The 14,764-nt window shown below is 40.6% G+C and overlaps 1 protein-coding gene across 2 annotated transcripts in view; it reads right to left on the reverse strand.

Annotated features, from left to right (window-relative positions):
• Window positions 1–8,449: 8,449 nt before the first annotated feature.
• Window positions 8,450–14,764, reverse strand: part of BRCA1 (BRCA1 DNA repair associated) — a 67,116-nt gene continuing 60,801 nt past the window's right edge. For both annotated transcript variants that reach the window (XM_072646604.1, XM_072646603.1), the window contains exons 21-23: window positions 10,706–10,779; window positions 10,108–10,168; window positions 8,450–9,670 (exon numbers count right to left, since the gene is read on the reverse strand). In XM_072646604.1, the coding sequence (XP_072502705.1) occupies window positions 9,546–9,670; window positions 10,108–10,168; window positions 10,706–10,779 (260 nt within the window). In that variant the 3' untranslated portion in view covers window positions 8,450–9,545. The remainder of the gene's footprint in view (window positions 9,671–10,107; window positions 10,169–10,705; window positions 10,780–14,764) is intronic.

Consider the following 14,764-nt stretch of genomic DNA (forward strand, 5'->3'; position numbering starts at 1 on the left):
AGTAAAAAGAGATTATGGGCAGTTATTTTAAGTTTTAAGCAGCAAGAGTATTTGATTGGAAAAAAAAGGAAGACTAAAATGTTTATCATTAGTGATTATAAATCCAGGTTTCATATGATTTCAAGTTAAAATCTATCCTGAAGGAATACAGAGCAGCATCTGAGAATACTTTTCCTATGAAGATTAAGCAGAAAGATATTGTTATTTGGCCATTATGATTGTACAGTGCTTAACACAATGATGGTTATAAGGATGGGTATATGTTAGATGCAACATTACACAATTTTTAAATTTGGAGTTTGTTCTATATATATAGATTGGGGTTTTTAAAAGGATGAGATAGAAATTTAATCATTTAAAATTTGGTTATAAATAAATAAAGTGAAAATATTGATGTTTGCCATATAATGGTAGAGTTAACTTCTTTACTTTAAGCTAGAAGGGGAGTCCAGTGCAGACAGTTACGGTTAAGATGTGAAGGAACTGGATGATCTGATCAATGGGACTGAGAGATTTGGAAAGATGAAAAAGGGTTTTGATTGGAGATGAAAGTCAGATTAGAAGGTTTGAATAGTTCTGGATGGGTCAGTTTCAGATGGTTTCAGTAAGTAGTGAGGGTGTGAGGCAGTATTTTAGGGAGAACTTGATTTGATAATTAATAGATCAATCAAATTTGAGATGACTCTATCTGAAAGGATATCAGGTGATAGAGTGTGCCCACATGGTAGTAAGGAGATGAATTACTGTGCAAGGTGATGTGGAAATGCATTCAGCTGAAAGGGTTAATGGCTTATTTTAAATTTTAAGTAAACTTAAATAGTTTTAAATTTTTAAGTAAATCTTAATGTTGCTATATTAGGGATTACATTATTAAATTAATGATGAGTTGGTTAAAAAAAAAACTGTGATGAATTCTGTGTAAGAGTTTCTGTGTTGTAGAAGTCCTATTGAGAAAATGAGAGTCCTTGGAAAAAAATATACATATACAGTTGTATATATATATGGGTGTAATTTTTAAACCTATTCCATCTAAGAATGTATTAAATATATTAAAAGTTTATTTCTGCTGTTAAGAAGGAAGTTTTAATTAAAATTGTTTTTGCTATGAATCAAGCATTTACAAAAGTATGTTTGTAAAAGAAAGCTTATGGCCCAATGTGAAAAGGTCTTGGTTTTAGATCTTGTAATTTTTGCCAATTAGGTTCATGAGGATTTTGTGATAAATTGGAAACTGTTCTTAGAAGATGAAGATATTTGTTGTATAAAGAAATGTTTTGTAAAATCTTTTGTATGATTTTTGAAAGGCCTATCTACCAAATTTATATTTGTAAGCTAATTTGTTATAATAACTTCAGGTTTTATGGGGGGTTGGAAGATAAGGGACAAGATAAGGGAGACCAAGAATTTCATGGCTCCAGGAAGCTCTGTGATAATTTTAAGACAAAAAGTCTCCTGGCCCCATTCCCCTTTCCTTTTGAAGTCTAGTCATTACTGAAGGACTTCTTAAGATCTAATCTGAACTGGAGATACTCAGAGAAGAGATGTTAACTCTTTCTATTGGCAAAGGAGAGGAATGGCACCAGCCTCACCTGGAGGCTGAAGAGTGTAAAATAATCACCCAAGTGGTGAGGCCCTTCACTTTGTTAAAGTTGTAATCTCTATGTAAAATATAAACTGTATATGGCATTCCTAAACCAGGAAATTGTTTAGGTGATAAATAAACCCTAGTGATTGGTTTTTAGGACAAATGTAAGATTTAAGCTGTAAGTCCTGGTAAAATTTTTGATTAGTGAAACCTGCCATTTGGTAAAACCTTCTGGGACCATTACTTGTTGTGTCCTCAGCCTGGGATGGAATCTTTCTGGCTCAGTTTCCCCACTGTGTTCCTTTGAAAAAGAATGTTTTCCCAGTTGACTATTTCTGAGTCTGGCAATAAAGTGGAGATGATATCTAATTAGATCCTTGCTTTTCATCTTCATGGCAGGTTTCTATAATCAAAGCAGATAATTTAAAATGTAAGCACAATGCAAGTAGTGGAATCTTGCTGTTTTCAGGTATTTGAGTAAATGTGTACTCTGGCATGGTCTTATGAAAGATAAAATCCCTGAGTACATTCTTTCCGAATTTTATGGGAATAATTAAGATAAAAGAAAGTAAAGTAAAGTATAAATGTGATGTTTTATCATTGTTCCATAGAACAAGACTGGAATTTAAAGTTAATTGTATTGTATCATATCTACAGAGGGACTAAGAAAGGAGTCTGTGGTGGCCTCAGGTGGTCTGGGGGTTCCAGGCATGGTCTTGATGGGAGTGGTCAATAACCCAGAGAACTGGATTGATAGGGCATAGTGATATGCCTCTATGAGCCTCTAGAGAGCCAGTTCATGTGAGATAAGGTGAGGTTTTCCAGGACCCTTTTCAGACAAATGGGACTAAAATTCTTTGGGGGTAATGGACAAACGTCCCAACTTGGAATAAGGTTTTTACATGTTACAAAGACCAATTGGGTAAAAACAATTGACTGAATTAATTACTGAGACTAAATCAGAGACACCTTTAGTTTGGGGAAAAGAATTTCGGTCTAAGTTTCTTAGAGGCAGGTAACCTCTGGTAATACTTGGCATTGATAGAAAAGTTAAATGTTTCTGTTTTTATTTGAATTCATTTCATAAACATAAGTAGAAGTTAGTGTTTGAACTTATCATTTGTGTAGCTCATTCTTTTAGATTGAGCAGGGTTAGAAAGGGACAGAGTAGTTTGGGAAATAGATGTAAATCTGTTAGAGTAATAACTTATGGTTTTAATAGCAAATTTGATTTTATGATTGTTATTTAATCAGGAATTAGAAAAAGTATGTAAGCTACTTAAGACTTGCTTCAAAAGATGTTCCTTAGCCAATGTGAAGTTATAGTCATATCTGAAACTGATTATTGGAGCTTGCTATTTTAAGATTTTATGGGACTATTAACTGACTTTTCTTCTGAGTCTAACTCCAGGTGTGGATAGCAAAAGAGACGATCTGAGTCACTGCTCCATGATGCCAGTAAGCCTGTGAGATGCTGGTATGAACTGCTAAAAGGTGGTCTCATGGGAAGGTCGGGAGAGCGGCTGTTCAGCCTGGGCTGAGGTAGGATTCTTCTGACTCAGTTTCCCCACTGACACCTGGCAGACTTTAAGCCTGGCTGAATACCAGTTGACAATCTAGTCCTGCCTGGAATTGACATGAAGTTAAGGAAATGTTTCCCTGAAGTGTCCCTACTCTTAGTGGCAATTTCCTATAATCAAAAGTTTTGTAAGCATAATACCAGATCTATTAAATAATAGATTGTTGGTAGGGGAACATCCAAGGTTAAGTCTAAAATTAAGCTATTAGGCTTCAGATTTAGACCACCAACAATAAGTTAGGGTCCTTTAACTCTTAGTAATAGTATGAGACAATCAGGTCAAAGGTCTGTGAGGTTAGCACACAGTTATTATTTTGTCTCAGTTGGTTAATGTTAAAAGAAAAATTGTGATCTATATGGTAAATACTTTAAAAGAAGCATCACATGACCAGAAGCTGGAATTATTTTATGATGTGATATGTACTGTGTTAAAAATGATTATTTATTGTATTTCTATAAGTGCTGGAGCCTGTTATTAATTCTGTAGTGAAATCTCATCTTCCTGATCGGGGAAATGAATAGTGAATTAATGTAAAATGTAAAAACTGGGTTCTAATGTGAATTTCTTAAACATGACAATTGGCCAAAGTTCCAATTTTGATTTTGTAAGAATGATAAGTGTATAAAGCTTAGGAATGGTCACTTAAAATGGTATTAACATCAGTTTTGTAGGAGAGTGGACAACTGGATTTCTATAAGAAGAAAAAGGGAAGAAGATGCTGAGATGTTGTGCTGAAGAGCCTTACCTTGAGACAGCTTGAAGGAGCATCCAGACCAGAAAATTGCATCAGATGATGTTCCTCCCCAGATGGCTATATGAGATGGAACCTCTGAATGGATAATTCATTGATCTATCTTCGTATTTTGAATCTCCGTATCTGTACTTATAACAAAGAGACTGCCCCCTTGGTCAGCTTTGCTCCCTTCCCATCTTCATATAAAGGGGTATAGATGAAGGGAAGAATTCATAGGGGAAAGAATGTGAGGAGGTATTTGTTGATTGGATTTAGGTGTGGAAAAAGAAATTTTAATAAAGAAAAAGAGGGGGGAGTTTGTGGGAAGAAATTCTGTTGTCCCCATTCCTAGGTGATAGAGGTCATAAACTAACGCGCAGGCCCAAGGAGCTGTTTGAAGAAGGGCCTGTCCATTCGGGGGAATGGACAGAAAGATTAATAAAGGCTTTCCTGATTTCACAACAAGTATTGTTCTTTATTTAAGGTGAGCATGTTTCTCACTGTTGGGGGCTTGTTAAATGGGTTCAATTCTAACATCACTTAACCGTTAGCCTCAGTTTTCTCATCTGTCAAATGAGCTGGAAAAGAAAACGGCAAACCACTGCAGTATCTCTTCCAAGAAAACCCCAAATGGGGTCACGAAGAGTCAGACATCACTGAACAACAACAACAAACAGCTTCTGGGAAGAAGCATTTGATCTAGAACTTAAAAGATGGGAATATCTTCCATCTCTACCTCCTCCTCCATTTCTATTACCCTTTTCTCTGTTAGGGCTGCCTCACAGGGTCTGTGTGTGTGTGTATACCTCAGACACACTACCAGTCAATAAAAATAAATTACAAAATAATTTGTTTTATTTGTTTTCCTTACCTTGAGGACTATCTGTAACTGCCTTTAAAAAAATCTTTCTTTGCATATTTCTCCTCTGGATTCAGAGGCTACAGTTGTGGTTTCACAAACATTTAAATAATAATAACCACCTAAACCTCAAGCTAGACATCTGACCTCTATTTTTGGCATATTTATCTGTATGTATGTAAACCGTGTGGCCTCTCTACTCTGCAGTTAGTATTTCAATTAAATATTCTCCCTTTCCTTCTTATTTGTTTAAAAGAGCTCTTTGGAATAAACTGAAGATATCTGAGGAATGAAGCCTTGCAAATAAGAATCATTTACCAGTCGTTCCTTCCCCCCCTTCCCCCACCCCCGTCCCCCTTTTCCTCCGCCCCATCCCCCCCACCTTTTAACCAGCCAGAGTCTTCTCAATCTAAACAAAAATAGGCCTTGGTTAACACTATAATTTTTTTGTTGTTGTTTACTCCTTTTTTTTCTTTCAGTCTGCCTTTTTGTGACCTCATTTGGGGTTTTTTTGGGCAGATACTGGAGTGATTTGCCATTTCTTTCTCCAGCTCATTTATAGATGAGGACACTGAGGCAAAAAGGGTTAAGTGACTTGCTCAGCGTCACACAGCTAGAAAATATCTGAAGCCAGATTTGGACTCAGAAAGATGAGTCTTCCTGACTCCAGGTAGGGCACTCTATCTACTGTACCACCTAGTTGCCCAGGTTCTAATTTCTAGACTCAGGTTAAGACTTTCGTTTCTGTGCTACTTAGGGTCAAAGCCATGAGAAGAACTGGGAAATATAGGTTCTGAATACCACCCTTAAGGTTGAGAATAGAAGTTAGGTGAGGAGAGATAAAAGTGGTACAGTGCATAGCGCCCTGGGACTGGAGGCAGGAAAACTTGTTCTGTGCTGTCTGACTCTTCAGGAGCCCTTTTGGGTTGCTGTTGGCATTTTTTGCAAAGATACTGGAATGGTTTGCCATTTTACGGATGAGGAAACTGAGGCAAACAGGGTTAAGTCACTTGCCCAGGGTCACACAGCTAGTAAGCTGTATTTGAACTCAGGTCTTCCTGATTCCTGGCTCAGTGCTCTATTCACTCTGCCACCTAGCCCCCCTGGAGTCAGGACAGATCTGAGTTCAAATCCAACCTTAGATATTTACTAGCCATGTGACCCTGGGCAAGTCACTTAACCTCTGTTTGTCTCAGTTTCCTTATCTGTAATAACACCTGTCTCCCACGATCAGATGAGATAATGGTAAAATGCTTAGCATGGTTCAGGGCACACAGTAAGCCCTATATAAATGTTGGCTATTATTATGACTGTTCTTAATCTCAGATCTTTCCCAGATGAGGTTCCCTTCATTCCTGGACCTCCCAGCCCTGGTTCAGAGGAAGGTTTCCTTGATTTCCCCTTCTCATCAGCAGGAGTTGGCTGTCTCCCCAGTCTTCATTATTTTCTAATTTTTTTTCTTGTTGCAAGCAAATTTATGGGCTGTCTGGGGAATTATGTTGAGATGCTATTGAAATGTAGGTGGAGGTGGGGAGTGGGGGGGCAGGGCACTGCCTCCCTCTGCCATTTCAGTCATTAAACCCATCTCTTGCCCTCCCCAATTTCCTTCCTGGAAGGCCCTCCATTCCCAGTGCCCTGATTCTTCTCTGCCGCAGCCTCTGGGGCTGCCCTTATCTGTCCTTCTCAGCCTTCACCGGACACATTTTGGCCGGCTCTAACACTGATTTCTTTCTTTTCCCTCCTGAGTGTTTGGAGCAGATACTTTGTTGACTACACTGCTTGCATTTTTTAGGAGAGAGATAATCTGCCTGGGCTTTTTTCTTGCCTCTCTCCCAGCTCAGGCACAATAATCCTCCCTCTTCTCTCCCCTTTCCTTGCCAGCTCTGGTTGCATGGGCTCAGTTTTTTGTGAGAGGCGGCAAGGTCAGAGTGGACAGGGGAGGGGACAGCCAGGCCCATGGCAAAGAGGTGGGGAAAGGGAGGTCAAGATCAAAGTTGGTTCCCAAAAGAAGCAGATAACTTATCCCATTGCTTGATAATGCTGTTTGAAAAAAAAAATTCAAAAAACATGTTTTAAATGTCTCCTTTGGGTTGAATCCTGTGAGGGCTAGGGACTTAAACACTCTCTGCAGGCATTATCTTCAAGCTCTTAAGGTTTAGATGAATAGGTCAATAGATTGTAAACTACAGGAGGGTAGGGAGTCATATTTATTCATCCCTTTGGCTTCCTTCACTAGGCTTGCAAAGAGGTGCTTAATCAACATGTTCACAGCAAGATTATTATATTCTGGGGTCCAAGATTTCATCTAGTGTGGGTCTTCCCTCCCTCGAGGTAGAAAGCAGCTCTCCTGGGACTTGAGATGTATTTGGGAAATGATTTGGCTGAAAAATTTATGGCCCTGCAGTCAACCTGGGGTTGAGCCTTTCCAAACTTAGCTAGTCTAGTCTTTGGACAACAGTTTATCACTGGACCCTTCGAACTGAAAACATTTTAAGGGCTTTTAGTCCTAGTAAATTGACTTTCACAGTTGGTTTTCTCTGCCCTTTGCAGAGAGTAGTAAATATTAGAGATATAAGATAAATAGCCTAGTGGACAGCACACTGGACCTGGAGTCAGTAAGATCTGAGTTCAAATGCAGCCTCAGACACTTCCTGTGTTACCTGTTTGCCTTAGTTTCTCTATATAACAGCACCTACCTCCAAGAGTTGTGAAGATTAAATGAGATACCTATAAAGCACTTAGCACGGTGCTAGATACATAGTAGGTGGTATATAGATACTAGCTGTTAAGGTTGATCACTTTTCTATGAAAATCTGTCTACAAATATAAGGGGTAAATCTCATTCCCTACTTCCTCATTCCAAGACAGCCAGTTATTCTAAGTTCTAGGACTAAAATCAAAGCCAGTGTCAAAAAGGGTGGCTGTTGGCTCACCAGTAACAGAGATGCTGAGAGCTTAAATCTTAATAGAAGACAGTAAGTTAGCGTGGGCTTTAGAGATAAGTAGCTCAAGTTTAGATGGCTCAGTGGACAGCCTAGAGTCAATAAAACTCATCCTCCTGAGTTCACATCTGGCCTCAAACACTTAATAGCTGTTTGATCCTATGCAAGTCACGTAACTTTGTTTGCCTCAGTTTCCTCATCTGTAAAATGATCTGGAGAAGGAACTGGCAAACTACTCTAGAATCTTTGCCAAGAAAACCCCAAATGGGGTCACCAAAAGCTGGACATAACTGAACAAGTCAAGAGAATGTAAACTTACTTTGGAAGGGTAGAAGGTAGAGAGGAGACTTGGTTTGGTGTGGGAAGGGGCATTTGGTTTTGGGGCCTAGAGGTCACACATCAAAGCAAGGCAGGTGGGGGCTTTATTCTTGATTTAGTCCAGATCTTTTCTAGCTCCCAACCAGGCTCTATATGAGGAAAGTGGGGATTGTCTTTTCTATCACCGGGTCCATTTTCACTCCAACATCTCTCCAAAGACGATTTAAGGCCTGAAGCAATGACCACCATCAAGTGGGTGGGGATTGCTTCTAAGCACTAATGATGGGTCCCCCTCAGGAGAGCTCCTCTTGACAGTATATAGCACCAGAAAGTTTCTGCCCTGTTACTGTGGGGGAGACCCTTCCTCCTTACAAAGGATGGCATGAAGATGAATGAGATGATGAGTGGCCATGGCAGCAATCACAGTCTAAATGAGAAACATTTGCCATCAAGTTTATTTGCTATAAAGTATCACAATATTTACAAAACATACTTTGCACAATCAAGTCATGATTGCCTGGGTACAATGGAGTTCTAGGGAAGAACTAGTCTTTCCAATGGCTAGAAATGGTCTTGGATAATGAGTTTATGGAAACACTTTTTCTTCAGCAAGGAAAAAGATTTATGAAGCTATATGATTAAACATCTTTTTCACCTTAAGGAAAGCAATCGCGCCCCTCTTATTGGGATCTGTCATTTTACAGACATGAAATATTTATATCAGAGATCTTATATTTTTAAGCTAATGTTATATATATCAGAGCTGTGGTCATAAACATCTTATTTATTACCAGTGCTGAATTATGGAAGTGATTTCTTTGAGGCCCAGCACAGCAGTGCTAAGAGTTTCTTTAGCGATTAACCAGCTGGAGGCCAGATTTTGAAGACTTTCTCCAGAACTTCTGCACATCATATCCCTAAGTTTCACTCATGCCATTTCTGTCCCTCTAAATTTTTTAAAAAAATGATTCACTAGGACACCTAGGAAACAAAGAGCCGCTTCCACACGGCTCATCCTTAGGAAGCCTCCTTCCATCGAAGGCTCTGAGCCCTACCCTGTCCACATTTTACATCAGCTAAACCAGGAAAACAAAAGACCCTCAGGAGGCTGAGCAAACCCAAACCTTAAGCCCCAAGTCTGGTGTAGATCTCACAAATGACTATGTGTCTAAGCTCCCCTGGAGTAAACATGCAGGGATGTGGCTGTTGTGATAAATAATGAATCAGCATCTTGCCCTCTCTCTCTCTGTGAAGAATCTGCATTTAATTCTTTTGTAGGTGACAAATAACCACATTTTGTGCTCAAGGCAGATTTCAAAAGGGAGACTGAGGCAGAAAGTCTTTTAAAAAAGGCACACACATATATCCAGAAGCCCTTTCCAGGTTAATTGACAGAAAATGTTTTGTAATCAGAACTGCAGAAAGCCAGGACAAGTGAAAGGAACCATCTGTGTCCAGGAAGCTGACTCCCTGGGCCAATCTTGGCAGGCTCTGTGGAGACCAAGTCTCCACTTCCTGCCAGGTAGGATCAGCAGCAGCCTGAGGATGTCTGGGATATCAAGTAGGTGTCTAGCTCCTGGCGCTGATAGCAGGCAACGCTGTCCAGTATCCATTCCCGGGTCACTACAGGCGCTTCACATATCAGCCGGATTCCTGGGGATCACACAAAGCAGAAATCAGGGTCTGGCCAACACTCTCCCATAGAAGTTGGTGTAGGAGTTGTTAGGGTCAGAGCAAATTCTTTAATCTAAAGATCTCTTATCACGAACCCCAGCAAATTATAGTGCATGCTGAAATTCGCTTAGTTTTTCCCTTACACAAGTCTCATTTCTTTGGGCAATTTTATATTAATCAATCAACACTTGTTGAGTATGTGCCAGGCAATAAGCTAGAAACTGCCCTCCTCCCCCCATTCTGAACTAACAAGATACTCTGCTATATTACAGTAACAAGAGAGTGTATCTGGGGTCAGAGGACATGGGTCATTATTTTTCATTCACTGGAAAGAGCTCTGATGAAGACAGTGTGATGGCTGTGTGTGTGTGTGCGTGTGTGTGTGTGTGGTGTGTTCATGTGCCTGCACACCTTACCCTGAAAACTGCTGTCATCTTCCCACGCATCAGGCTGCACAACCATGACTGGAGAAGAATCCTGTGATCCCAAGAGAAAAAAACATACACATACCACACACACACTAAAGGGGACAGGAAAGAGTTAAAGTCCCACCATGCCACCCTGTGGTCTACCTGCTGGGTATCTAGGGGATGAGTAAGAAAAGAAACTTGTCATGGGAGGGGTGAGTGAATTTAACATTGATGCTGACTGAGACTCTGCTCAGGAGACCTGACTTCTATGGTGCTGGCTCTCACTAATGAGCTATGTCAGCACTGCCCCCACTTTGAGCCTCGGTTTCCTCCTCTATCCAGTGAGAAGGTATGAGTAGTGCACCTCCAGGACACCTTTTCCACCTTCATGATTTCTGAGAGGCTTCTGAGATCAATGATTCTTCAACCTCACAAAAAAGTGGGGTGAAGGATTTGGAAAGGGGGAGAGAAGGGATGTTTTTCTGAGCTAAGCAGGGGCCCATGAGAGTCCACAGTAGATGAATCATGCCATCTCAGCTCTAGTACATCTTGCCCTCCTGGCTAAGCCCAACCCGAGTCGTTTCCACTGACACATAATACTCACCACACTGTGCCTCAATGAGGAAGGTTTCTTCACTACTGTGGCCCCGCACAGCTGCACCATCCATTCTAAGTGATCTGCATGGATCACACAAACCATAACATTACAACATTCACATTTATTAGCCCCATCACTTCCCATAAGTCTTTGTTCTTTTAACTCTATTTCTGTTCTTGTTGTCAAGGAAGAAGTCCCTGACATATCAGGCTGACCGCCTGCCTTTAAGAGGAACTAGTAGTATTCTGCTGGGGGACTCAGCACACTTTTGGAAAATCTATATCCCAAACTCTTAGGAGTTATGGAGTTAACTCTCTTGGCAGCTTCTCTACTGGTTAAGGTCTGTCTGCTGTGCAAGCCACACCAATCTATGTCCAGCTATGTTGGCTCATTAATGCTAATCACCTAGTCTGCTTAGGAGCAGACAGTCCAATGAGGCCCTCTGGGCATGCTTCCATCCCCTGACTTCTCTTACCCATCTAGTCTATCACATAATCCATTCCATTGTGTCCTCCAGACCCCCTGCTCTATTGACAAAAAACCCCTTCCACTGACATTCTTTGTGTCTTCCTCAGCACATCCTCTTTGGAAGACGCTACGTTTCCTGAATACTCTTCACTGAAGGAAGAACCCTGTCATATGATAGTGTGTCTGGTTGCTCTGAATTCCCATGATGGAGAATTATTAGCCTTGGGGACAAGCCTTCATAGAAGCATAATCTTTGGAGAATCAATAAACAAACACCTCAAGTTTTAATGAATTCTAGAGTGAATTTTTGTCCCTCTTACTCCCACTTCCCCTAACAGGGGTAGAAAGAAGGGTGAACCATGAACATACATCTTGCTCCCTGCTGTTACTTCCAGCCTATTCCTGTCACCACCCATCAGTGAACTTTCAACCCTTTTTCTAGCCTTGTCATTATTCCCTCAGTGTTTTTGTTTTTTTTAAATTATTTGATTGTCTAGGTTGGGATTATCCTTGCTTCTCGACCTGCCAATATCACATCATTTCAGAATTGGAAGTGAGATACATCTCAGGACAATAGCTAGTAAAGAATCCCTTCCAAAATAATGTTGACAAATGGTCATCTGTTTTTGCTTAAAGATTTCTGAGAGAGAACTCCTTACTTCTTGGACATCTTTTGGACAATTCAAATTAGGGTCATACATTCAAAGCTGGAAGGAATATTGGAAGCCATCTAATTCAGCCTTTTCATTTTACAGATGATGAAATGGAGGCCCACTGAAATGAAGGGACTTACCAAGGTCACATGGGGAGTAAAGTGCAGAGGGAGATTTAAACCTGGTCTTTTGGCTCTAACTTATTCAGTTGTTGAGTGATGGAGCAATGTGACTCCAACTCCTCTTCATGCCATGACTTTTCAATTCGTTAACCACCAGTGATATCCTGCTCTGCACTATTTCAACCACATCTTGACAATTATACTTCAGACTCCACTCTCACCTAGATCTGCGCCACTGTTAGGCCTACAGCCTGCTCTCCTTCTGCCTCTTATTGCATTTACACTCAGTCTATTCTTTGTCCTTATTTGGGTCTCATGTCCCTTGACCCGTGATTATCTTTCCAGTTCATTTCAACTCACTCTGGTCTCATTTGCCTGTAATCCTAGAATCCTGTTTTTTTTTCCTGAATTTTTAAAAATTTAATTAATTTGTTTTCAGTTTTCAATAATCACTTCCGTAAGTTTTAAAACTTCTCCCTTTCCCTCCACCCTCCCTCCCTGAGATGGCACGCAATCTTATATGGGTTCTACACATATATTCTTATTAAACACATTTTCACATTAGTTATGTTGCAAAGAAGAATTAAAATGAATGGGAGAAACCATGAGAAAAACCAAAACATGATGCAAAAGAGTCTGTTTCATTCTGCATTCTGATTCCATAGTTCTTTCTCTGGATGTGGATGATATTTTGCCTCAAGAGTCCTTTGGGAAATGTTTTAGGTCCTTGCCTTGATGTGAAGGACTAGGTCTACCAGAAACAGTCCTCACACTCTGTGGCTGTTACTGTGTACGATGTTCTGCTCATTTCACTCAGTAGAATTCACTCCCCAGGAATCTCAAGGACCCTAGCCACTCTCCTTCCCTTGGCCAGAGGTCAATCCTTTTACCTATACCCTATGACCTCATTCCCTCTAGCATCATGCAGGACCTTGCACACTAATAATCACTTCTTCTTTCTCACACATCTTCCATCTTTGGTTTTCCATTTGTTCTTGGAAACATGCTCAGGTTTCCCAACAGCCCTCCCTTGATTCCATTCAGCTGTTACATCATCTCTTTTTCCTCCCCTTTCTGCTAAATTTCTCATCAAGGTTGTTTGCAACTGGTGCTTTCATCTAGTAACCACCCATTAATCTCTTCAACCCCTTGAAATCTTGCTTCCACTCCCTCTGAAACTGCTCTCAAAAGGTCATGAACGACTTACTAATTGTCAGCTATGATAGCCTCCTTTTTATTCCTCATCTCACTTGACCTTCATGCTGATTCTGACAAAGCCGACTCTAAGCTCCTACTAGATATTCTCTTGGTTCTTTTGTTAGGTCCCTAATTTCTCTTTATTTTTCCTCAGCTCTCTAACGTGGCATGGCGACTTCTTAATGTGGGGCACTCTCTGGTCCTGTCTTACATTGATATCTCTAAGCCTCTGAGTCAGTTCTGTGCCTGACTTGCTTTGGATGTTACAGGGAAAGGGCTCTGTGACTCTTAGAATGTTACGTCATCACCACTATTGCTATCTCTGGCTATCTGTTTGTAGCTCCAGGACATTACCATTAAGATGTTCCACTAGCATCTCAAATTCTGTACATCTAAAACATGCCTCTCTGTGTAAGCCTACTTGTCCTCTGGGTTGGATTCTTTCTGGGCTACCACCACCCACCCAGCTGATCAGTCACCACCAATTCTACCTCTGCAACATCCATCACCTCCTCTCTGGTCTCTCTCACTGCCTGCCTTTACTCCAAAAGCCTCCTCCTTTCCAGTCTTCTGACTGTTCTTTCTCCCCTCCAACTCATTCCATCCTTCATATGATCTTCATCATACATAGATCTGGTGACATCCAGTCTCTGTTCCTCTGAAGAGTGTGGCTCCACTGGATCTTCAGAGGAAGGTTCAAACTTCTTTGTGTGGCATGCAAAGCTCTCCACCATCTGGGGCCCCCTTCCCTTTCTCTTCTTTTAGCATGAACCTCCCTATACTAAGCTGTAGCCAAGCTAGTTTACGCTCTGTTTCCTGAACACAGCACATAACTTCCCCTTCTGTTCCTTTTGACTACCTTAGGCTTTGTGCCTGAAATGCTCTCCCTTCTCCACGATGCCTGCTGAATTCCCATCCATTCTTGAAAGCCCTATTAAATGCCATTTCCACTAGGAAGTCTTTCCTGATCTCCCCTTTTCTGTCTGTACCTCACATATTTTGCAACTCTCTAGTGCATTTATAATGCACTGTTGCATACATATTACAGTTCTGTGCTTGTCCCTTTGCTGGTCTATAAGGTGTAAGAAAGAGACAACTTATCCAAACCTTGTGGCTTTTCTTTTTTTCCTATATTCTTCCAGCATCTATTCTAACGATCTCTAAATAGAGTATTTCAATGAAAGATTTCCCATACCCTCTTTCTGGGTGGAGGGACAGAACAGCCCCAAGCTGCAAAGGTCATGTGGAATCTAAAGCTGCTCCACTCCTGAGGGGCTATGTGACCCAGAGCAATCTGTCTAGCCCTCAGTTAGAGGGATGATCACTCACTGAAGTGGAGACTGTTTACCAAAAGTATGAGTTCCTTTGAAAGAAGAAAATGAGTTAACCAATGGCTCTAATCAAACCAGGAAACTCTACTTACAAAACTAGCAGGGTCCAATTTTAAAAGGTAGAGTATGTGATGAATGCAGAGACTCAAAAACTGAGATACCAGACTCGATAATCTCTCATGAATGAGATACTTGAAACAGAAAAAATATCCAAGATAATTTCTATTAATTTGCTAAATCACTAGCTAAGAAACTATGGAGAAGAAAAAGAAAGGCAACTTTTCCTCCTAAGAC

Source organism: Notamacropus eugenii, chromosome 2 (genome assembly GCF_028372415.1).
Source record: "Notamacropus eugenii isolate mMacEug1 chromosome 2, mMacEug1.pri_v2, whole genome shotgun sequence".
Classification (NCBI taxonomy): domain Eukaryota; kingdom Metazoa; phylum Chordata; class Mammalia; order Diprotodontia; family Macropodidae; genus Notamacropus; species Notamacropus eugenii.